This window comes from Erigeron canadensis, chromosome 8 (genome assembly GCF_010389155.1).
Source record: "Erigeron canadensis isolate Cc75 chromosome 8, C_canadensis_v1, whole genome shotgun sequence".
NCBI classification, from domain to species: Eukaryota; Viridiplantae; Streptophyta; class Magnoliopsida; order Asterales; family Asteraceae; genus Erigeron; species Erigeron canadensis.
Window position 1 is genome coordinate 3,644,946 of NC_057768.1, and position 24,503 is coordinate 3,669,448.

The window sequence follows — 24,503 nt, forward strand, 5'->3', positions numbered from 1 at the left end:
AGAGTAAGAATGATTATTTAGCTACAATCAGTTTTTCTTAAACAACAAATCTAAAACTTTAGACTTTTATCTCAACAGGCAAAACTTTTATCAACTGGACTAACATTGGCCAGCTACAATAAATTTTTTAAAGTAATTATAACTGGAATATATATCTTCATTATATCTAATACAATTTGGAAAAACCTTCAACTTATATCTGATCGACATTGGATAACTAGAAAATAGACAGACTCTACTAAATAAAAATAAGATATGCTTCCAAAGTTTTTAGTAATTAAAATATGGATTCCACACAGATCCACAGGACCACAGACCACAAATACCGATATAAAACTTATTCACCGACGGACTAGGACCTACAGCCTCTCCACTAAACTGGTCCCTTCAGCATGCTTTAAAGTTTATTCAGCAACAGTTTTAGGTCTAGATATATCAGTTTAAACAGAGAAGTGAATAATAAACTGACAAAATAATGAAATAAGAAACATGGCCCCTTTCAAAGTTTAAATAAAGCAAAAGAAGTACAGAACCCTGAAAGAAATATGAAGTTGGAATCAATCAACTAGTACTACATAAAATGAAGACATTAGTACACAAGTAGTTCACTTAAGATCTTAATAATTTAGTAAATCACTTTACAACACTTCCACAACAGTATGAAAAGACATCCCAGGGACCTAGACGCCTCATATCCTCAAAATATTATTATACAAATGCGTAGTGCGTGTAAAAAGACATTACTTTAACCAATTTTGCTAATTCTAGTTTAGTAAACATTTTCAACATGGGGTGTGAGCCATTAATCTTCAAGGCACTCTTCCTATAATTAAAACTAACTGAGAGTAAATTCCCTGCAGATGCATTTTGCCAGATTAAACGATCCCGATAATTGACATCTGGGATTGCTTAAGTGTCTCATATCCGCATGCTGACAGTCTCCAAGAGCTTGGGGGACATATGTTAGCAACCAAATGGACATGATGAATGCATTTAGGGGTACAATATAGGTATAATAAACAAAAGGAAATTGTCGGAATCAATATATGTAACATACCTAATTATATTGTGCCAACTACGCTAAACCATAATACTAACAGTCTAATACCCAGAGTAACAATCAAGAGTGAATATGAGAAGAACAATACAAGAGGGGACAAGGCATTCACTCTCTATATTAAAAATGAAACAAAAAAAGGGGGAAAAAATGTTGTTAATTTAGGAACAGAATGCAGCATGACATTACAGAGAGTTCGACTTGACTTCATTACTTACTTCCGATGGCAAAGTAAACTTTTGTATTTACCTAGACTTCTTACTTCGCATTCCCATCCGCGATTTAGCAAATCTAGATTTTTGGTTAAGCATAAACTTATACAAATATATACAATTATAACAAAAAAAAAAAAAGAACCAACAGATTATGAAATTTGGGAAAATAATACATGTAGGGTTGTAAACGAACCGAACGATAGCCGATGTTTGATAATTTAATTCAAGAAACGATTCACAAACAATAGCCGAACATAGAGTTGTGTTCAAGTTCATTCAAATCATTTAATATATAACTAGAAACTTTATGATGTGAGTTATACATTACAATATATACAAATTCTAGATAGTTCAAAAAAGGAATTCTAAATGTCAAACAAATATAGATGCGTGAACATAAACAGATGAACAAGAGCTATGTTCATGTTTGTTCATTTAATTAAGCAAATGAAATTTTTGTTCATGTTTGTTCGTTTAAGAATTGTTCATGAATGGCTCGTTGAACGTTCAGTTCGTTTACAGTCCTAATTACGCGATTGGGATTGAGCACCAATAAGTTCATATCTACTTGTTATTGGTTGTAAAGCTATCCTAAGAGGATCGCATGAAACTGGAAGTAAGCTCATTTAGGTTGAATCTGATTATGGCATAAACCATAAACTCCACCCATTCTGGTTATACCTCTAACAAATCAAAAACAGCTCAAAAAGAAACAGTGAAGGTCAAAACTCGAAAGTCACCTGAAGTGTAGCTTTAATGCATTTAACCCTCCTGAATTATCTTAATCATACTTGCATGATAATCATCTATAGAAGAAAATATTTTGGACTTCAAGTGCTTTGAGATTCAACCCAACCCAACCCAACCCACTATGACATGTAACAGAAGTTGACCTTTTTGGCCTGAGCCCGTTTTATCCCATTACTCAACCTGCCTCACCTGCCCACCAAATTTGCCACCTCTGAACTCTTCACGAAACCCAAAAACCCAATGAGTTTTGCTAATAATACATATGAACAAAATGCAACTACAGATTCAAAGGATACTCTAACCGCATTCCTTCGCCGGATACTGATGAGTATAAAACAGTGCCTTGTAAATGATTTAACGCGTCAGTTGAACACGCCGTATCCTGCAAAAAAAAATTCCATATTATTGCCATGTACAACTTGGAATATCGGCCTAATGCTGAAATTTCATACAATAAGTTTTATAAAAATATACCACAAAGTCAACAAATGCCACCGGTGTCCCATATGTACTCTGCACCTTTAACTTGAGAAATCCTCGGCATCTGAAAAATGACTCTAATTGTAAAAAACATAGAAGTTGGGCCAAGTTCCATCATTAAATATAAAAAACCAAAAAGGAAAATTTTGCCGAACCTTGAAAATACTTGAGTTAGCTCCTGGTCAGTACAAGTTGGTCCCAAATTAGCCACAAATATTGTTGGACATGGGGGTGCGGTTGAGTTTCTCTGATCATAGATGTGTAATAATTATATTTTAGCATGTTGTATCATGATTTGATTGAATGTGTCATATCATGATTTAATTAATTGGTTATCACTATGGCATCTTAAGAAAAAAAGGAGCGTATAAAACGTACCGGTCTTGCACTAGTGTTCACAGCTCTACTATTGAAGCTTCCATGACTGAACAATTAAAAAATATAGGGTATGATATTAGAAAAGTTCTAAAATCTACAGGATGACACATGTGCACTACTTAAGCCCTCTTTAACCTTTCAAGTTTCAACAAACACTCATGTAAGGACATGTGCAAGTTTACCATAAAAAACCTCTTTTTAATCAAAGTAATGAAATTGTGTGCAGATGACCTTTGTGCAGAAGGATAACCAATCATGCTGTAAGCAGAATTATTCAATCCAGGTACGTGAACGCTGCCAACACCTGCTAGTGCCCAAGCGTGCAAAACATGTGCAATGTGAGCTTCTAAAATAATGTGCACACCCCTCACTAACTCGCTATCATCTCCCATCACATATATATCAGAAAATAACTGCACGGCTAACATCTTAAAGAGTAGCAATTTTACAATATCTACTTAAAAGTTGTGTAAACTACTACATGTGTGTCCTTAGCGATTAGGAGCATCTTTTTTAAGCTATTAACAGAAGTCTCACCAGGATCAGAAGCCCTTGAAAATGCAGAAGTTCCCTTTGCCCTTTTGTCAAATCCATGTCTTTCATCATCTAGTGGCAAAGTTGATAAAAATCAAATACATTAATTTGCCATACGAGTTCCAAAGTTAGGCATATCTGGCAGTCGGGGTTCGAGAAATAACAAAGATAACACTATACCAGGTCTTGAACGTTTAGACCTTGAATTTGACTTTGCAAGATCAATAAATAACTTAGAACCCTTCTCAAGATCAAAAACCATACCCTGCACACCAATATAAATCATAGTAAATAAATAAAACCTTAACTTATCGCTGTACAATTAAAATTCCAAGAAGCATGAGCAATTAACCTTTGTAATAATTAGTCATTGAAAGAAAAGATCAAAATAATCTAATTAATATGAATTTCTATTAAAGAGCTCACACGAAAATTCTGACATATCTTTGAAAGGTTTTAGATTACATTTAAATTATGATACCCAATAAGCATTCCCTAAATCAGTAGTAAACATAGCCCTTTCTTCAACTCATACTACTTATGAAGGAAAAGATAATAATTAGTGGGTCATTTAACAACATCATGATATGTGTTCATTTAGTGGCATATGACCTGCACGTGTGGCCTAGTTGTTAATGCTTATGTGTCTTGCAATTGTTAGGCGAACTGAATTAGTTAAGAGTGTGCTTTAGGGGGAAAAGGGGTTAAGCTTGTATTGACTGTTATTAGCTTTAGACTTGGCGAAACTAGTTTGAATATTAAATTATATCTACTTTCTTGAAAATGTTAGTAATTTTCTCTCAATCTAACTGATTCGGAATTCACTTCTTGCTTTGAATTGTTAATTAGGTTAGCTTTAGTCTAATTAATCTGTGAAATTGGGAGGGCATATAGATTGGTATCAGAGTTCTTTAAAGGTAACTCGGCTGTGAAATTAGGGTTCCTACGTACAGTACGCTACTTTTAGTTCTGATGATAACTAGAACAAGAACAATGACGGCATAAAGTCATTACACCAACAAATTTATTGCTGATGCATTTGTAGTGTCTTTACAGTCTTCCATTATGGAAAGTACAAATGGACAAAGGAATGACAAAAGTTAAAGCTGATGTGAGAAGAAATATTGTAGACGTAAGGGATCAAGTGAATGGTATTAGTCTGCAGCAAAACAACTTAGCTACTAAAGTGAGAAGAGGAAATTGGTTTGAAGGTTACAGAGCTAGATTAAATCATCAACGGCATGCAAAGATCTAAAGGTGGTGTTTCCAAAGTTCTAGGCTTGAGCCATTTTTCTAAGGTGCAAGGTTGTAGATAACGCTCGGCGGTCACTCGGCGGTCGACCACCTTTAAGGTTAAATCTCATTTTGCGGAGTTATAACGGCGTTGGAGACTATAAAATATGAAGGAATTTATATAAAAATATATATATATATTAGCAATATCCTAACAAAATTAGTCAAAAAGGATGTCCTTTGACCGTTAAATCCGTTATTTGACCGTTAAATCCCGTTATCTGACCGTTAAATCCCGTTATAACGGCCGTTAAATCAGTTATTTTACCTTTCTAGACTCAGACCTTCAAATTTACCCTCCAACCCCCTTAACGTAACGCTGGACCTCCGCTACCGTTATAACGGCCGTTAAGGCCGTTATTGAACACTGCTAAGGTGTATAATTTTACTGAAGACCAAAAGGCAAAAGGTATTTATTGCTTTGGAATTATTTGGTAGGGGTTTATTGTGGCATTAGACTTTTGTAAAAGAGCATAGTGAAAATGTAAATTGGGAAGTATACAGACTACAGAGATGCTATTATGCTAACAATTGGAAGTGTATATGATGACTCTATCTGAAATCAAGAACTTAAAAGAGATGATACTGTTCAGGAGTAACAGGATGCATTTGCGGCTTTATCAAACAGATTAGTTAAACGAGGAATCTTCTGAGTCTTTTTCATTGGAGACCCTCCATCAGGATGGTAATGGTTTTGAGAATGTTTAAACCAAAACATTGGCTGATACTTGTTGTTACGCTAGAGTCCAAGAAGCAGCAATAGGGACAAATGCATACCAGAAAGGTAAGGGCAAGTCTCATTTAGTAGCTACACAGCAAAATGGAACTTCTAATTTGTACACTAGTCGATCTATAAATGTGGCGGCATCTGCACTACCACTATCAGCACGCGAGCCTTCATTGGCATTGCCACCACTCCAAATAGTCAGGTTAACAAGTCAAAATCCTCAATAGCAGTTCCACAAAGAAAACTGTTCACCCAAAAACAAATTGCAAAAGAAAGGGCATTAAACTTAAACTTTTCTTATGATTAACCATACTCCCCCGGGCCAAAGCATGCTTTAGAAGTAGTGGCTGCGAAGAAGTATGTGAGGTTGACGAAAGAGAAATTAATGAAAGCATTCAGAAATATTTCAACAAAATATAATCCTTCATATTTCCACATAGGTCAGGAGTAAAAAACTTGCCAAATGATAAAGTTTACTGATAATGTAGACAGATCCATAGTTCCATACGACACGAGTACACGTATTGGAGGATTCTGTTTGTAGACAATTTGGATTTGATAAATGTAAGAAGACTAGGATGCGGGATCAAAATCACTTATCCTATATCAGTTAGTGGCTGATGGGAACCATATGGCTGGTACATACATGATATAAGATTTACATTGAAATTCAATCGTGTGACTTTCTCAAGTAATGTCAGTTCTACCTTTAACTCTTTAAGGAAATGTGAACTTGTGAGGGGGGTTCAATAGTTATATACATTAGCAGATATCTGTTGGAACTCTAAGAAGTTAAGAATGGAGTCTTCATATAAGGAAAATAGATTGACCTTAAGTGGTATTCCAAGATCACCACTGCAGCGGTTGGAAGAAAAGTTTCAACAAGATATGAACCACCGGGTAGCTCAACATGATAACAAGTGACATTCATCGACAGGTATGGCAACACATCCTTTGACTAATTAAGTATTATAAGAATATCGAGATGTCTTCGCCATACTCACTAGTTTGTGACATATTAAAACTCATGATCACAAAATTCCTTTACAACAAGGTACTCAAGCTTTTAATGGTAACTATACACGATATGGCTAAGCACTCAACGAATGTGGGACAGTGGTAGTGATATGTATTCATTTACTGGCACATGACATAACACAGGTGAGCTTTTGTTAAGCTCACGTGTGTTTAAAGCCTTAAGCTAACATGACTAGTTAAGATTGTAGTTTAGGCGAGAAAAGGGTCAAGCTCGTAAGATACTATTAATAGCTCCAGAATTCAGGAAAAATAGTGAGTTTATCAATTCATATCCAAATTAATTTGTTGCTATTGTACTCTCAACCATTCAAAAAATCATTCTCTCAACATCATTGATTAATAATTCACTTCTTACTTTGAATAACCACTAATTAAGTCAATTTTTCCTCCATATCCTTTATAATTTTGGGAGAACATATCACACTGTAGGCCTGATTTGTTTAGGCTGAGCAGCCAGCCCCACTACATAGGCCTAGTCCAGTTTTAGGAAACTTGGGGAGCAAGTTTAGAAACCCTAGTTGTGTAGCCTATATAAACACATCTCTTGTACATGTATTTGTATGGAAATCAATAGAAAACCTGTTTACCCCCCATGATTTAGTTCACACAGGTTAGTGTGAGATACCACATTAAATTGTGTGTGTATTAAATAAGCACCTACAGCTTAATCCTAACATCACACAAAGTCAAAATCCAATACTGATTTATTGCCATTTTCTACTCATAATAACCTTTTTCAGCTAATTACATAAGTTCTACTCACAACATGTTATTCAACAAATCTCGAGAATAATAACAGCGGGGCCTATTCACTTAACTTTATATCATAGAAAGGCACTCTCTCCTTAGGTAGAAGGCGCCTCATTGCTAAAAAAAACTCTATCAAAATGCAGTCATGTAAGACCTTTAGTGATATTTCATTCAAAAGGCTATTATTTGGAAGTAGAACACAAGAGCAAAAACATCAACGTCATTAAACATACTATACACGAGTACACAACTCTTTTTGACGCATTTTACAATCCAAATATTACAAACTATTATGCAACCTTTCCTGCTTTAACGATTATCCAACTAAACTCTCGATCTTAACTAGTAGTTAACGATTCTAAAGCTGAATGTATTGCTAAGCTTCCATGTGTATATATATTCTTAATAAGTAACTACATTATTCATATCGACGAGCAATCTGAACTTCTTAACAACAACGCTCGTCCGTCGAGTTGCTATCGAGATTCTAAAGCATTATTATTAAATTATATGCAGTTAGTGTGATTTCACATTTTGCTTTAATATCAGTAAAAAAAATTCTTACATTTAAAGCGTGCAATGCTGCAATAGCAGACGGCTGATCGATGAATACCGCAAATCCAAACGGCTGTTTATCACCGGAATAAACATTAATTAAATACTTAAAAATCAATTAATTAAAGAATGTAATTAAATAGAATTAAATTTAAAAAAAAAAAAAAAAACCTGAATTTGAGTAGGTGTAGGGCTACGGAGATGACAAGATTCATAACCAGGAAATTCACGAAACAAATTATATATTTCACGAGCTTTTACGTCTTCTGGTAGTCCTGCTATAAATAACGTTCTAACTTCATCTTGAAACGACGTCGTATATATAGCAGGCTGTGCTACCGCTGCTGCTGGTGGTGGTTGGTGGTGGTTGTACGGTGGATATGTCGCTCCCGGCGGTGGTGGTGGTGGCTGGTGGTATGAGTATTGGACCGCCGGTGGTGGTTGTGGTAGGTAGTATGCTACCAATTCGTCCATTATTTACCAGTTTGTGTTTTCTCTTTGTGAATTTTATTTATTTTTGCCCTAATTTTTTTGTTTTTCAAAATTGTTTTTTATAAAAAATTTTGGGTTTCTATTGTAAAGATTGTTGAATTGCAGTTATTTCTATTTTATAAATGTTGTCCTTAATTTTTGAAAAACACATTTACGGTCCCTTGGCCTTTTTAATTAACACAAAACACAAAATAATGTTTGGACTATATGTTACGAGCATGGTACCCGCGCAATGCGGCGGTGGTGGTGGGAAAGACGGTCATAGTTGGTATATCACATGAGAAGGTGCCTAGCAAGGAAGATTATTTAAGGGTATTTTTGTCTTATCAGGTTCTTAATTAAGTAAAGGGGAGGAACCCAGTTTCCTTTATAAGGTATTATAGATTAACTTATTAAGCTCGTTAGTGTAAGTAAGTTACAAGCATGGTACCCGCGCAATGCGGCGGTGGTGGGAAAGACAATCTGGTGGTGGCGTTGATAGGGTTTTACTTTGCTAGAGACGAAAATGGTTGAAGGGCATAGTTGGTATATCACGTGAGAGGGTGCTTAGCAAGGAAGATTATTTAAAAGGATTTTTGTCTTATCAGGTTTTTAATTAAGCTAAGGGAGGAATCGAGTTTACTTTATAAGGTATTATAGATAAATATACGTCTTATTTTTTGAGATTGTGATTTATTAAAGTGGGTTTTCAAATTGTGAGGTTGACAAAATAAAATAAAATTTTTCAAAGATCGGTAAGACGAATTTTCTAATACTTTAGTTTAGCATGATTAGGTTTGACTCAGTTTTTGGCTAAAACTAAAAACCGAATCGAAACTTCGGTTGTTGAAAAGCATAAACCGTTAGATTCGGTTTTAGCTTGGTTTGGATTTTTGATTTTCCAATTCGGTTTGATTTTGGGTTTTTTTTTTCTTTTATTTTTTTAGGTTAAACATTCAATTAAGTGAATGGAGGAATAAGTCACCGTTTTCTTCCATGTTATGTTTGGGACAAGTGTTTGTAACAAGTATTAACGGCAAGCACATAGTTAACTATTTGGTTGGTATCTACCAATAAACTAAAACAGGATTAAGATACTCTTCAAATGACACGTGGCGTAATCCTTGATCAACACGTATCCTATTAATTTATTTATTTTATTAAATTAGCTTTTATAATTATATATAGATTCAATTTTCTTATTAGACTTAGAATTAAACTCTAACGCTTGACTTATTAATACAAAAAGTTTCTCAATAATAAATTTTCTTTTTCTTTTTCAATTTTTCAACTCCTATCACTTATCAATTGATAGATTGGTATATGGTGGAGTCTGAGACTGAGAGGTTTTGCGTTCAAATCTTTGTGTGAGCAAAATGCATTTAGCAAGACTATTTGTCGTCATTCTCTATTTTTACAAGTTTCGATTATGATGTGATTTTAAAAGTTTAAGGTAAATCAAAAACTCTAACTAAATATATATTATATTTATCATTACTGTTTATTATAATTTAGCTTTAATTATCAATTTTACTTTAACCACAATTTATTTCATAATCACAAATCATGTATGAGGCGAATATTAATACTAGTTCTATAATGTACACAGATAAGGATGTCAAAAATTTTCAGCTACGTTCCTATAAACACCATAACTCTTAAATTTTATGGTAGTCGTGCAAAATTTTCCTCATTGTGCACCGGACAAAGTGAGAAAAAAAAAAGAAAAAGCAAGATCGGTGATAAGAATGTTTTAAATACCAATATATACCGACCAGTATTACCGGTATTTGAGGCTACTCCGATATTTTAATCCCGGTATTTTTTTTGATATTTTCACTATTTCATACCGGCCGGTATTTCCGGTATTCCAGGTATTTTCCGGTAATACCACTCCGCTATTTCCTGTATTTTTATTTTTTATTTTTTGAAATTATTTTAAATATTTTTTTATGATACTTTAATGTTAGTTTTTGCTATTTGTGAACTTTAAACCTATTATTTTGTTATGAAATATCTATTTGGTATGATTTTTGAGTGAATTATAATTATTATTTTTTTGTCTATTTTCGTTAAATTGTAACAAATTTTGTAGAATAATAACAAAATAAACTAAAATAGTCGTACCGGCCGATAATACCGGAATTTTTTTCCACACCGGTATGATTAAAATACCGGTTTTTAAGACATTGGTGATAGAGTCACCGTATATTATAAACTAAGACCAAGTACCATATCTACACTACCAAACTTAAACCACTCAAAATCTAGCTAGTCCGGTTTCTCCAATATCAATTTCATTTCTTGACGGTAGGTAGGTAATTGCCAATCATATCCGTTGTGCTAGCTATTCATAGTTTCATACAATTTCTTTTAGCCAAAAGATTAGATATTGTATATACTGACTACTGTATATAAAACCATTAGTAGCTTCTAAATACTCTTATGTATAGTATTACTAATACTAATTGTAATTTTCTAATTTGGTGGTGTACATATCAACATACATAATAAGAAGATGATATCTCACAATCAAATAAGGTGCCATAGACCCATTGTTATGTCTCCATCAATCCCTTTTGCTTCAAACCTTTAATTGTTACTCAATCCATCTTATCCTTCTTTAAAACCACTCCAAAATCATCTTACATTTTACAAAAAACCAAAAAAAAAAAAAACATAATACAATGAAGAACAACATTAACAACAATGGTGGCACAAAGCTCATCCTTCTCCACCCTTACATCCACAAACAAGCCGGATCATCAACCCGCCTTTATTGGCTCATAGCCGCGGTCTCCATTTTTGCAGTCGCCTCTCTTCTCACCTTTGTCTACACTCGAGAATCATTAACTTCCAACATAACAACCTCAACCGCGACTTCAATCACAACGATGACCACAATTAGTACTCTCGACATTCCAAAATCAGTCACAAAAGCCCTGATTCACTATGCGGCCAGTGCAAATTCCACTGACCGCATGTCACATACCGATATTAAACAAATATCGGATGTGTTAAGACAATGTCCTTCCCCATGTAACTTTCTTGTTTTTGGACTAACCCCAGAAACACTATTATGGAATGCATTAAATCATCGTGGAAGAACGGTTTTTATAGATGAAAATCGTTACTATGCTGCCTACATTGAAGAAAAACATCCAGAAATTGAAGCATATGATGTACAATACACAACTAAAATTAGTGAGCTTCATGAGTTAATAACATCTATTAGAGAACAACTACATAATGAATGTAGGCCAGTACAAAACTTATTATTTTCGGATTGTAAAATCGGTTTAAATGATCTTCCAAACCAATTATATGAATTGGATTGGGACATTATTTTAGTTGATGGGCCACGTGGGTATTGGCCCGAAGGGCCCGGAAGGATGTCGGCGATATTTACCGCCGGGGTGTTGGCTAGAAGTAAGAAAGGTGGAAATCGAAAAACGCATGTTTTTGTTCATGATTATAAGAGGGAAGTTGAGAGGGTTTCGAGTGATGAGTTTTTGTGTAAAGAGAATTTGGTCAAGTCTTCTAAGGATTTGTTGGCGCATTATATGGTGGAAAGAATGGCTGAGGAGAGTAACGCCGGGGGACGGAAGTTCTGCCGGAATCATTCTGTGACGGCGAAGTAGAGATAATAATGTTTTCCACTTTTCCGGTGTTATTGCAAATGTGTGTTTAAATATGATAGACGATGTAAAATTTGGTTATTTATTATCAAGATTTGAAATTTTGGCCGGTGGTCAGGTTTTCAATAAATTTTTTTTCAAAAATTTGTATAAACGACGTCATTGATCATATATTATATACATCACCCTTCAATTTGCAACTACTTAACTCTTTTACTAGTCTCATAGCTTTCGTTTTAATATATGGTGTTATAATAAATTATAAAATAGTATATTATAACCCAAATATCTTAATACGAAGAGTAAAACTAAAGCTAATGGCGAAGATTGTACCAAAACTGAAGTTCAAAGGAACAATTAAGGTACACCAAATAAGCATTAGCATATAGAGGAGCACCACATAAAGGAAACGGTCTTTATGTCCTCAGTCAATCCTCGTTGATTCTGTCTATGTTTGGCCTGTGAGTTTTGAAGACAGCTAAATCAACGAACATAAAAAAATGTTAAATGAGAAATGGATCAAATATATAGGCCGTGTCAAATTTTGTACATCTTAAATGGGTCAAATTGGCACATACATAGGTAGGTTAATTAAGAAGAAGTCAAGAAACTTATGGAATGGGTTGAGATGAGATCAAATGGGCTGTATCAAGCTAGTAATGGTCTGAAATGACTATGTCTTTGTCTTTCTATTGATTAACCTCCTTGAAAATTTCAATAATTTAGTTTATACTTTAAGCTCATGTAGCATCATTATTTTTCCTATTGCATCCCTCATAACCATGTCCAAATACTTCACATTGTTTGCACATAACAAGTTTTCAGGCATATTCAACATCTTCAAATTACTTCACGTTTTTAATCCAACTATTTTCATCTAAATAGTTGACTTTTATCTTATTAGTAAAACTTTATTTTGCCTATAGCAAATTCACTAAAACTAACAAATTTAGCCTATCCTAAAACCGGCCTCCTTACTCTACTAGCTAGCTAATCCACATATTATTCCATGCTTCAAGAGGCACATTCCTAATCGTTATATATAGAGAGAGACAGTTTCTTATGTTCACTCCTATCAATAGCCACCTAAGGAGTCCACTTTTGAATTATTGGGATGAAAGAAATAGTCAGTTCTTTTCCATCGGTCTCCCCCTCGGCACCATTTTGGAACTCCGGTTTCCTTTTTTCCCACTTATCGGTAAAAAATGAAAACTATCATCGTTATATATACCGGCTTTATGGTGTCGATCATTGCTTATGATGGGAGCGTGCTATGTGACCAGTGTTTTTTTAGGGATTGGTCCACCGTTGTTTAATTATCACTGTAAACCTAACTTTTTTTGAGGGTTATCAATTTTGAGGCAAATTTTGTGTTTTTCTTGACTTCTATTATCGGAATACCGATGTGCCGATGTTTTAAACGTTCACCCTTATTCCCACAAGATCTAAAACCCTCTTTATTGTTTTTCGGCGATTTTTGTTCTCCGTTTGAGGGTTTACAAGGCCGTCGGGTTTGAGGGTTTGCATGTATCTTTTCCTTGTTTGAGAGTTCTTTTCATCACAGACCATTGTTATTTGTTAATGTTTTTCGGTAACCCATTTTTGAGGTTGTTGGTTATTGTTGCTGCTATATTTTTACTGTCAATAGTTTTCCAATCATTGACAAGTTTTAGCATTTCACACCTTATTTTTGGCAAGTATTAGCGTGGAAACATGTCGTATTTCTCTTGGCCAAATTTTCTTACCAAAACTTGTTAAAATTTGCCTTTTGACATTAGAGGGTGGTTTGTTATTTATCATCCTTGGCCCATTTTTCAATCAAGTAATCCAAACTCTCATTACAATCAAATTTGAAGAAGTAAATCCCATTACTATTAGTTAAAACATTTGTAAACCAAATTTCCTCCTCATTCTCATGATATTATGTTTCATTTCACTATACTTGGTAATGTTATATCCTGCAAAATGGGCACAAATTGTATTATCACACCGAGAGGGGATTTCCTCAGGTTGGAAACCTCTTAATCTTTAGGTTAAAATCAATGATCAAGATTCAAGAATCATTTTTAAATCTTGATCCTTGATTTAAATTCAAAGTGCAATATTTTCCTCTTCTCATCCTGAGCGAAGTTTTCTTTCTTATCGGCATTGTTCACTAGTTAATCATTATCAGTATGGACGGAAGGGGAGGCAAGATTTTAGATTAGAATGACCAAAATTTATAGTTGTTTCTCGAACACAAACCAAATCTCTTTTATTTAGTTCATTAACAATCCAAGTTTAATTAATTTTCATAACAATAATAAGATAATTACTTTAGATATACGGTATTAAAACCTAAAACTCATAAAAACGACATTGAGTATTATTTTATTTTATCTTGAATCTTGATCTTAGTAAAGGGGATAGTTATGGTATCTTTAGTAAACTTTGAGGATAACTTTTAATAGTTTCTGGAAAATGAAGGTAGTTTAAGTAGAGTAACACATTTCATCAAATATGGCATTTGACGTACAATATAGAGTGTAGGGAAGTGGGCCATGGCCACCCCCACTCCTTACATGCCTTCGCCATATTATTAGTTCCATTCCCCAAAAGGAAATACTCAAAATTTTAGCACAATTCCTTTTCCCCAAATTCTAGGGTTTTTAGGGCTTAGTATTCATTTTCAGATTCCGTACGTTGAATATTCATGGCGACGCCGACGGCCGCTGAGGTATTTTCATCTTATTCTTTTTTCTTTCTTTTTGCTATTAATTAAATTTCATAACTAACTATATATATATGTATGTATGTATGTATGTATGTATATCTCAGACTACAGTCATCGGTATCGACACTGGTTTCTTTCTGTACGGGAGCCACCCCTTTGTTAAGGCTCAGATGGAGGCTATTAAACATTATGCCGACGTTAAATTGCAGGTAATTTTTGTTTATGATTTTATATGTTGTTGTTTGGATTGTGACAAAATAAACATAGTATTGTGTGTTTGTGTTGTTAACAAGTAGAAATATATGTAAAACATGCAAATCTTGAATACCGTGTTGGATGGTGCGGAAGTTGAGACGTAGACAGTTTTACCCCTATCACCGGTAGAGAGAGTTGCTTCTAGGTAGAAAAGGACATCCTGCCTTGCTGGGCATGAGGATCGAACCCATGATCCCTGTCTCCAGAGACAAGGGCTCTGTAACTGATATATCACTTCTTGGTGGTAGACTGAGACGACACCAAAAAGCGATATTTACAACCTTGACCATCCTGTCCTTTTACGACATGCCTTTATTTTTGCTAAACATTTTTGCTTCATATTGAAGCTAATTGTTTTTTTACAGTGTAATCCAAAGAATCGTGTGGGCATATATAGGATGACTGAAGGCTATGATGGATTTGAGCTTTCTCCTACTAATAATCTTAAAGAAATCCTTCTTTGCGTTGAAGGTCGGCTTTCTTCTATTTTTAATTGGCTGTTTACTCTTTTTTTTTTATGTCTTACTGTCTGTATTTATAAGAATATATCAATTTTATTATACTGCCCCTGTACCTTGTTTTGAACATCAGAATTACCATTTCCGGCTACTTAACTACTGAGAATGGTTGGTTGTTTCTTGCCATAAACATCAGGGGACATCTCACCTTTTCGACATCTTTGTTCCCATTTGAATCAAAAGATTCAGTCAATACAACCTACACTTTGTTTTTTGTTTACATGAACTATTGCATGTTTTGCGTTTCTTGTTTATAATGACAACTTCATAATCATTCAACGATGAGGGAACTCTAAACTCGAAGACGTTCTTGTCTGCCTTGATTTCAATTGATTGAAGTTATGTTGCAGATTGTTTGTGGTAAAACATTCCTTATTATTCGGTGATGAAAATTTGATGGATGTGAAAGATTTCTCATCCTCGGCAATGTTAATCTTAAGATGAAAGTTTCTAACCCAAATCTGATTCAATCTGTTTTCGAACTCTATGATGTTTCCAACTAAGATGAAACGAGCAAACCCGAATCTTTACCTTCTTTGTTTACCTTTCTAGCTATTTATAGTTTGATTACCACTTTAGATTGATTTCGTTTAAATTATTTTGGAAGTTGGTGAACTAATAATCCCTGACAAATGCTTTAGATTGATTTCGTTTAAATTAATTTTGGAAGTTGGTGAACTAATAATTCACTGCCTTGTTGCTAGATTGATTTCTATTTTACTTATCCATTTGCAAATCCATTTTTTGTGCATCTTTTCTTTGGACCCCAAGCCAGTCGGACGCTAGCAGTGATCACAGTCACCCATTGCTGCGTGTACTAACTTTAGTTTACAAAGTTTATTTCTAAATCTGGTTTATACCATAATCATCATTACTGTTGCTTATAAACTATCAACCCACAGTGCATCTTGCTTATACGAGGTATATGTGCTTCTCAGGTCTAGCTTCTCATTGTGGCGGTGTGGTGGATTTTCAAGATGCGGTAAAAGATATATTGGCTTTTCCTGGATGGCGCTCTTCAAATATGAAAAAGAGGTTACTTGTGTTTGTTGGAACGTATGTAATTCCATGCTTAGTTGTTTCAGCAATATATATATATATACACACATTTATATATACTGTAATAGTTTTATCTGGTGTTTTGAAAATTTTCCAATCCTGTTTTAGATGTATTGATAGATTTAGATGCATCTTTATGACATAACGATTTTTATTTAACTGGAAGTGGAAAGTGGATTTGCAATTGGGAATAACTAAGGCCCTCTTTGTGGAACAGAGTTTATGATTGAGTCCAGTATGCAGTTTCCATTCTACATTATAGTAATTTACATGTTCATAGATTTTGTTAATTAAGATGTAAATGGGATAGCACTCGTACCCAAAATCAGATACATTATGTAATAAATTGATTATTAGGTACTAAAATTGAAACTGATAAATTTGGCGAGACCGAATTGACTTGCGGCATTAAAAACCAGTCTTGCACGTCTTTTTAAAATTTCTTCTATCCTGTTTTAGTTAGGTATATGTTTATATGTGTGTGTGCACGCTTTCGCTAATCAAGTAATTGTGTTTCTGTGATGCTAGTTCTATTAATCTGCGTATGGAAGATGTGAGGCTAGTGGGGTTGATGCTCAAAGAAAAGGATATCATTTTGAATGTTGTCAATTTCTTTGTATTGGAACAGGACATGTTACGCTTGTACAATAGGGTACCACGTGAGAAATTCCAATATAAGAGGGAGGAGCTTCTGTTTGCGACATCCTGTCCAAGACTATATTAAAAAATAATCTCCGTTATCTCAGAAAGAAAAATGACAAAAACAAGAAAAGGTGAAGTTGGAAGCTGCTGCCCCTGTGATAGTGGAGATAATGAAAGGTGAAGTTGGAAGCTGTCTTTGTGCGTGTTGCTTAATTGTTACTGTATTCGATTTGTTATTATCACACTAGTATCCGCCTTATCTTGTCCCTCCATGAATTTGTTAACTTTCTGCTAGTGTATGAATGACTTGCTATGCTGACATATGAATTTGTTAAATTTCTGCTAGTGTATGAATGACTTGTTAGTTGTAATGCTGACATGTTCTCACATTCTAATGTTTTAGTCCTTTGAATGCTAGTTGGTACCAAGGCCAAAGCCCAGGAATTTAGATCCTTTGAAGTTTTAGTAGCATCAATTTGATTCAAGAAAAGATATTATCTTAGAAGTCTGATGCCGTAGAAACTACTAGAAGGCCAGGCCCAGGCCTCAATTCAAATTTAAAGCACTAAGAGAATTAAAGGTCAGCAAACAAGAAGTGTTGTTGATCTTGTTTGTCACAGGTGTTTTGAAAGAGGGCTGTGTTATCATTTGGTATATTGTTACTAGTATTTCTCTAGGTTCTGTTGAATTATCAATTTCTGGTTCTTTATTGGTCATGTATTTCATGTCAATTGCTTTCGCACCGGCAAAGTCGTCTATGCACCATCGAAGCAATTTCAAATGAAGTATTATTTTGCTCTAATTAAGAAATTTATAATCTTATAAAGATGTATGAACTAAGAAGTATATTTTGTTTGCCCTCTGTTTGCTTACAATTTTATAGATGGAGTTAATGGATGCGTAAGGTTGAATGATTGCTTGTGCACCATCTTTGCATATCCTATGTTACTACACTGTATACAAAGGTAAACGATGCATTTGTGCATAGAGGTATAATTCATAGTGTTTTAATATCCGTAATTCATTTGGGGGAAAAAAGTTGTATCATTTTTTGGCCTGCGACTCCTAGCCCCTTATTACTTTTCTGAGTGTTAGGGTGCAATCAAGTGTCGGTTTAAATAGTGGATCCCTGAGACATTGTGATCATATCTTGGACGAAAAGATGGCATACGTTGGTATATGCATAAACATATTCACATTACATATTGGGCACGATAAAGAACATCAGCTGAGGAATGATAGAATCATGTTAAAACACAAATAGAACTATAACTTCTTTCGCAAAATCAAGCTTATAACTTTAGTACCAAAGCTGACTTGGTTATGGAGTTCGGCTGTATTATAAAACCTGGATGCCCCTACGTACTGTAACTCCCCAACAGGTGACTCATTGAGGAGTTACCACAGGAACCTCATGTACATTTGATCACTATGCCATATTATGCACGAAATAGGACAATGAAATGTATTTGCTTGCATTAGTTCATTTGTAGATAGAATCTTGTAATAAGTGAAAGTCAGTTAACAATTCTTCATTTCAAACCATTTATATACTACTTTAATACTTCAGTTTATTTTATCTAGGCAAGAACTTATTCTTTAATTTTTGTATGTAATTTTGTGTTCTCTACTGGATAGGTATATTACACATAGCAATAAACATGAGAAGTGTGTATGCAATTATTTGATGGTCTGATAGTATGGTCCGGCACAACAAAACTCGGATAGATTGTACATAATTATGAGTTTATGACTGATGTTGTTAGACCCCCCAGTGGGCAAATTTATAGACGGAAAAACCAAGAGAGACGTTTTTATAGGTTTAGTCTAATCCCAAGAGTTCATATCATTTTGGTAAATACGAGAGCAAGTACCTGTGCGTTGCGACGGTAAAATGATGAGGGTGATAGGTCATAAAGTGTGATAAGTCATAGGAGGTTATATGTCATAGAGTGTCATAGCCAAATGCCTTAGTCGTACGGGCGCCACCCTCGGATTTAAAAATTCGTCGAAAGTATATCGAATGACATCTCTAATGAAAGAGTTAAATTTTAAGAACACCCATATAATTTTTATAATTTATCGATGTACGATTTTTGAGATAAAATATTTTGAAAGAATTAGAGAAATAAAATGATTTATGGAGGAGAGAGAAAGTTGTATGCATTGATGTATGGTACATCATGTATTAATATGTGTATATTGTTGAAATTGAATGTTGAAAGTTGAAAAATGGATTTGCTTTATAATATAGTATAGATATAGATAAATATGTATATCTATACTATCTTATTCAACATTTTGCCATTTATTAAAATCTCAAAAGATGATTTGAGCTACCGAAATTACCCCCCTTCTTTATTCACTAATATAAACATCTCTACCTAATATACCTAATACCTTTAAATACCAACCACTCATTTCTCTCTCTCTCTCTCCCCCCTCAAATCTCAATTCTTAACCATTCATTTATTTTTTCTTTCCTCTATAAATCAATTTATTCCTCTAATTTATTCAAAATCTTTTATCTCAAAAACCGTATATCGATAAATTATAAAAATTATGCGAGTATTCTTAAAATTTCATGCTCTTTCATTAGAGATGTCATTCGATATACTTTCGACGAATTTTTAAATCCGAAGGTGACACCTGTACGACTAAAGCATTTGGCTATGACACTCTATGACATATGACCTCCTATGACCTATCACCCTACCATCTCACCGCCGCAACGCTCGAGTACTTCTCTCGTTTTTTTTATTTAAAAAAACGCTATTTTTAATAAAAAGTTTCTAAAATACATCATTTTTGTAATTAAGTTTTCCAAATTAGTCATTTTGGTAAATATATACTAATATCCTAGAATTTTTATTTAAAAAAATTAAAATTGGCCCTCATATGTATTTGGTCGGATTCGAATATAATTTCTTTATTGGTTTGGAGTATTATTTTTTTTTTTTTCTCATTATCGGGTTCGGATACCTTTTCCTTCATCGGTAGTGTTTTTGCAATTAAAGGCATTTTAATTTTTATAGTCCACCTATATTAAAAATTAAAAATTTACCAAGCAACCAACCAGTTAAAACCAAAAGCGTAATGCAGATTTTTCATCTATAAAAAGAAAAAGTAAAAGGTAACTTTTAGAATTTAGACCATCATTTCACAAGTAAGTTTTCCACCACCAGTACACCACCACAGAGACAGTGAACGTCCGACAGCATCGTAAACTCCGGCCCACCATGTCTACCGACTTTCAATCCATCCCTCTAATCGGTAATTAATTTCCATCTGAATCCCATCAAGTTCTATTATCTGAATCTTATAACTTGCATTATTAGATTAGATTAGATGTAATATGTAACGAGTTATTTGGGATTTCGTTTTTTAAGGTGCCAGTCAGCTGCAAAGAGTTGACATTTATGTAGCAACTCCTTAACTACTGTCTGTGTGTCTGTCTGTCACTATCATATATATAACAACCATTACTCATTTACTCTTATATGATTTGTTCTCAATGAGGGGGATTAATAATGGTTTTATCTTCATATTTTGATGTTTTGACTATTTAAGGAGTTATTTCATGTTTGCACTTGAAAAAAATACAAATTTGACCCCACTTTTATTGGGTTGGCAATTGCCCTTATAAATTCGATCCCATTAACTTTCAAAGTTTTAACAGTGTACCCTTTTTGACACAAATTTAGCCGATTAACTCATGGAAAAAACGCCTCGGCGTTGAAACTCCAGAAAGTTGAAAGTTAAATGATTAAACTAAAACCACTCGGTCTTAGATCAAGTGGCTAGCGGAGGGGATGTTGGCTTGGGGACCCAGGATTGAATCTTGATTCCTTGTGGTTTTGGGCATTTACCTGTTGAGCGTGTGGGCATACCTGTTCTGTAGTAGTGCGCGGGTCCAACTTCCAGAATACTGCCCCACCTTGGATGTCACCGCTGGGTTCGAACCATTAACATCTAACACTAGCTGTTAAAAAAAATGATTAAACTTAACTAAAAAGTTTAGTTAATATATGCTATATTTATAAAAGAAAAAAAAAAAAAATCCAAGCTTAAATTAATTTTATCAAATGCAGCTATCTAATATATGAAATTTTTGATTAATCAATATACAAAATTATTCATATTTTTTATTTGCTTATGAAACAGACATAAGTCCTCTGGTAGCCAAATGTGATGATCCGAATGTTGCCGAGTACAATGATGTTGCACAAGTCGTAAGACATTTAGACCAGGCTTGTCGAGAAGCTGGATTCTTTTACGTGGTGAGTGGCTAATTTTGATAATTGATAACACGATTTCTATATAATATGTTTTTGGCCTATGGTATGTTGCGTCTTTTGATTTGCTACTTGTGATGGAAATTATATGAACAGAAAGGTCATGGTATTCCTGATTCTCTTATCAAAAAAGTTCGAGATATGACACACAAGTTTTTCGATCTACCTTACGAGGAAAAAATCAAAATCAAATTATCGGATGCAACTGGATACAGGTTTTTTTTATTTCCTTTCCCCATTAAATTAATATCTTTACGTGAGATCTACCCAATTTCATTTGAGGCTTAAAATGCAGAGGATACCAGCAGGTTGGTCAAAATATAACTAAAGGCGTACCCGATATACACGAAGCTATTGATGTAACTTTCTTGCTTCACACATTATTATTTATATAGGTCTTTATATATTACGATTTACTATAGTTTCACGGTTTTTTATATTTAAGCTCTGTATTGTTCCAACAGTGTTATAAAGAACTAAACAAAGGGATGTATGGAGACTATGCTGACCCATTAGTAGGAAGCAACAAGTGGTATGTGAAACATTGTATATTTGTATTCTGATATTCGTATGACTATGTAATAAGTACTCATGTCATTCTCAGAGGTTACAACTTTAGATTGTTATTGACCTGTTGTCTTCCCACAGGCCAACAGAACCTTTAAATTTTAAAGAACTGATGGAGGAGTATCTTATTCTTTGCACGGGTATCTTACTTCAATCTATTTTTGTGTAACTACCAGATGTCTGATCATTTTGATTCACATATTCCTGTTTTCATGCATCATTTGTCACTAATTACTCGTTACTCGTAGATCTGTCAAGAAAAATCATGCGGGGGATTGCTCTGGCACTTGGTGGCCCAGTTGATGTATTTGAAGGCAAAATAGCCGGTGATCCATTTTGGGTGTTGCGTATAATAGGTTACCCAGGTGCTTCATTAATAAGCGATGATGGCTTGCCAAAGAATGATGTTGGATGGTAATTCCGAGTGCCTCCCTACGTGCCCATTTGTCACCTTCAATAATTCTGTATATCTGTTTATGGATCCAGCTTAGACTTTCTTCTCCCTTTTTTTCTGACTTCCGTTCTTGCTATGTTGTCATTTCTTGTCCAAATAAATCCAGTGGGGCTCACACTGATTACGGTAAGTTTCTTAATTTCAACCGTATATTCCCTGATTTATCTAGTGTTCATCAGGTGTAATTTTATATCTGATGTTGCAGGTCTATTGACATTGGTTAATCAGGATGACGGCATAACTGCCCTTCAGGTAATCTCTTTCTGTAATATTCTAAAGTTTCTCCGAAAGCTTTCTCGAAATGCTATACACTGTGTCAAAAAAACTTTATTTACTTTTGTTATCCGTTTTGTGGTTTTAGTTAGTGATATAGGCATCCATACATCTAAATTTGATTTTTCCTTCAAAAGATGTGTTTTAGGTTGAATGAACTTACCATCAATGTATTTTGCTTTAGATTAAACATATATTAATATATTATATATTTGAAGTGTTGGTAGTTCTCTGTATATGTAAGCAAAGTTGTCTTCACCTTTTTGTATCAACTAAAATCTGGGAACGTTAATTTTTGGTCAGATATGTGATCTAACTGTAACTCTAATGTTTCAAAACGCCAAATTGCAATTACTTGTTATGACTTACCACTGGGTTGTGAAGGTGAGGAACCTTTCTGGTGAATGGATATCAGCAGTTCCCATCCCTGGAACATTCGTCTGCAATATCGGTGATATGTTAAAGGTATATACAGAAGCTCAAGATACTCCCTGGATAGTTTAATGCACTAAACTTCACTACAACTTATCCTCTTAAGTGTTGAGTTATTGCAGATTCTAACAAATGGTCTTTATGAATCGACATTGCATCGGGTCATCAACAACTCTCCTAAGTACAGAGTTTGTGTGGCTTATTTTTATGAGGTTAGGCTCTCTTTTTACTTACATTGATGCATTTCTTCTTTGTTTTGATGAGGTGGCAAGTTTAGCAGAATAGGTAATTGTTCAAAAATCAAAACAGACTTCAGTCAAAATGGGCAAGTTTTAAGTGCGGTTTGGAGTTTGGTTGGGTGACAAACACACACTCGATTTATAGCTATTAGTTAATGTGTTAAGCAACATTGCAAGAGTTATTTCACCGCAATAATAATCTAACTTGTTAAATAGAACAATTTTAGGAAGTTGTACACTTTGACACTTATATTGAAATTCGACCTTTCTTTCCTTTTTAACCAACTTTTTACAACCCCGTTTGACTAGTTAAAGATTAAATGTAGTTCAACTTAATAGGAGTATAGGACAAATTTGCCACATCTACCATTTCTCTGTCTTAATTGATCTTCTTGCCCATTTTCGTATTGCAAGCAGACGAATTTCAATGCTGCAATAAGTCCCTTGGATATGTGTATGAAGAAGAGTGGTGGAAACAAGAAGTTTGGAACAGCAATATATGGGGAGCATCTAGTTGGTAAAGTTGTGAATAATTTTGCATATTGATACTGTCATTGATGTTATTGTCTATTTCTATTGCTTCTTGTACATTAGCTCAAGGGTGTAACCACCTCAGGAATAAAAAGCTTAGTAATTTTTTATAAATGTGATTTGAGATTACCAAAATGTTGCTCATCAAGTTGTTGGAGTACAGGACATCAACACACGCAACGTGGGATACTCCAACCGGCAATCAAGCCATTTGTTAATTTGTATTTTACTAACAAGTATCTCATCTGTATGGTAGTGGTTTATTCTTTTAATAAAGTAATATGAGCTTTCAACTATGAATAAAAAGATCTTTGAATGCTATCCTGTTATCTAAGGGTGTAAAGTATTAGTGCCTGTACCGATCTTGAAAAGTTTAAATACATTTGTTAACTCTATAAGCAATCAAATGAGCACTAGATCTTTGTTGGCAGAATGGCAGATACATTTTTGATAGAACTTACCTTGTAAAGAGGTTTTGTAACGCCATGATTCCAGAGCCGATTAACCATATCATACATAAACTCAAAGCTCAGTTTTAGATTGCTTATTAAGCCACACCCAAACATCTTATAAACATGGGATCTAATCATTCTTCACGGCACAAGGGTGTTTCTCACAAAACTTCAAATGTTCGACCAG

The 24,503-nt window shown here is 34.3% G+C and overlaps 4 protein-coding genes across 5 annotated transcripts; 3 read left to right on the plus strand and 1 right to left on the minus strand.

Annotated features, from left to right (window-relative positions):
• Positions 1-604: 604 nt before the first annotated feature.
• LOC122579028 lies at positions 605-8,308 on the minus strand. The gene is made up of 10 exons (XM_043751109.1): positions 7,949-8,308; positions 7,788-7,850; positions 3,595-3,679; positions 3,418-3,486; positions 3,112-3,184; positions 2,881-2,926; positions 2,658-2,749; positions 2,497-2,566; positions 2,319-2,404; positions 605-1,348 (listed from the first exon to the last, which is right to left on the minus strand). The coding sequence occupies exons 1-10, from the start codon at positions 8,249-8,251 to the stop codon at positions 1,303-1,305; spliced, it is 933 nt and encodes a 310-aa protein (XP_043607044.1). The 5' UTR covers positions 8,252-8,308; the 3' UTR covers positions 605-1,302.
• A 2,579-nt stretch (positions 8,309-10,887) lies between these two features.
• On the plus strand, positions 10,888-12,030 carry LOC122579527 (protein IRX15-LIKE-like). Its single transcript, XM_043751711.1, has one exon. The coding sequence runs from the start codon at positions 10,936-10,938 to the stop codon at positions 11,887-11,889; it is 954 nt and encodes a 317-aa protein (XP_043607646.1). The 5' UTR covers positions 10,888-10,935; the 3' UTR covers positions 11,890-12,030.
• A 2,468-nt stretch (positions 12,031-14,498) lies between these two features.
• On the plus strand, positions 14,499-17,155 carry LOC122609874. The gene is made up of 5 exons (XM_043782814.1): positions 14,499-14,602; positions 14,704-14,808; positions 15,220-15,325; positions 16,311-16,428; positions 16,960-17,155. Exons 1-5 carry the CDS (start codon positions 14,579-14,581, stop codon positions 17,153-17,155), a joined length of 549 nt encoding a protein of 182 aa, XP_043638749.1. The 5' UTR covers positions 14,499-14,578.
• A 2,979-nt stretch (positions 17,156-20,134) lies between these two features.
• On the plus strand, positions 20,135-24,144 carry LOC122578419 (probable 2-oxoglutarate-dependent dioxygenase At3g50210). 2 transcript variants are annotated; one of them, XM_043750376.1, is made up of 12 exons: positions 20,158-20,346; positions 21,238-21,353; positions 21,465-21,583; positions 21,664-21,727; positions 21,833-21,900; positions 22,017-22,075; positions 22,184-22,349; positions 22,496-22,515; positions 22,595-22,641; positions 23,047-23,127; positions 23,217-23,306; positions 23,751-24,144. In XM_043750376.1, exons 1-12 carry the CDS (start codon positions 20,313-20,315, stop codon positions 23,877-23,879), a joined length of 993 nt encoding a protein of 330 aa, XP_043606311.1. In that variant the 5' UTR covers positions 20,158-20,312; the 3' UTR covers positions 23,880-24,144. The 2 variants fall into 2 exon arrangements, with proteins under 2 accessions (XP_043606313.1, XP_043606311.1); XM_043750378.1 differs by lacking the exon at positions 23,751-24,144 and having other exon boundaries at positions 20,135-20,346; positions 23,201-23,290.
• The last annotated feature ends 359 nt before the right edge of the window (positions 24,145-24,503 follow it).

Bases quoted from the DNA above. Each gene is read 5' to 3' on its own strand.
- LOC122609874 (XM_043782814.1), top strand. From the start codon at position 14,579: ATGGCGACGCCGACGGCCGCTGAG. The intron at 14,603-14,703 runs GTATTTTCATCT...TGTATATCTCAG, and splicing joins CGACGCCGACGGCCGCTGAG to ACTACAGTCATCGGTATCGA. The intron at 16,429-16,959 runs GTATGTAATTCC...CTGTGATGCTAG, and splicing joins TTACTTGTGTTTGTTGGAAC to TTCTATTAATCTGCGTATGG.
- LOC122579028 (XM_043751109.1), bottom strand. From the start codon at position 8,251: ATGGACGAATTGGTAGCATACTACCTACCACAACCACCACCGGCGGTC. The intron at 3,680-7,787 runs GTAAGAATTTTT...ATTGGTGTGCAG, and splicing joins CAGCATTGCACGCTTTAAAT to GGTATGGTTTTTGATCTTGA. The intron at 1,349-2,318 runs GTATCCTTTGAA...CCAAAAATCTAG, and splicing joins GGCGAAGGAATGCGGTTAGA to ATTTGCTAAATCGCGGATGG.
- LOC122578419 (XM_043750376.1), top strand. From the start codon at position 20,313: ATGTCTACCGACTTTCAATCCATCCCTCTAATCG. The intron at 22,642-23,046 runs GTAATCTCTTTC...TGGGTTGTGAAG, and splicing joins ACGGCATAACTGCCCTTCAG to GTGAGGAACCTTTCTGGTGA. The intron at 23,128-23,216 runs GTATATACAGAA...GAGTTATTGCAG, and splicing joins ATATCGGTGATATGTTAAAG to ATTCTAACAAATGGTCTTTA.
- LOC122579527 (XM_043751711.1), top strand. From the start codon at position 10,936: ATGAAGAACAACATTAACAACAATGGTGGCACAAAGCTCATCCTTCTC.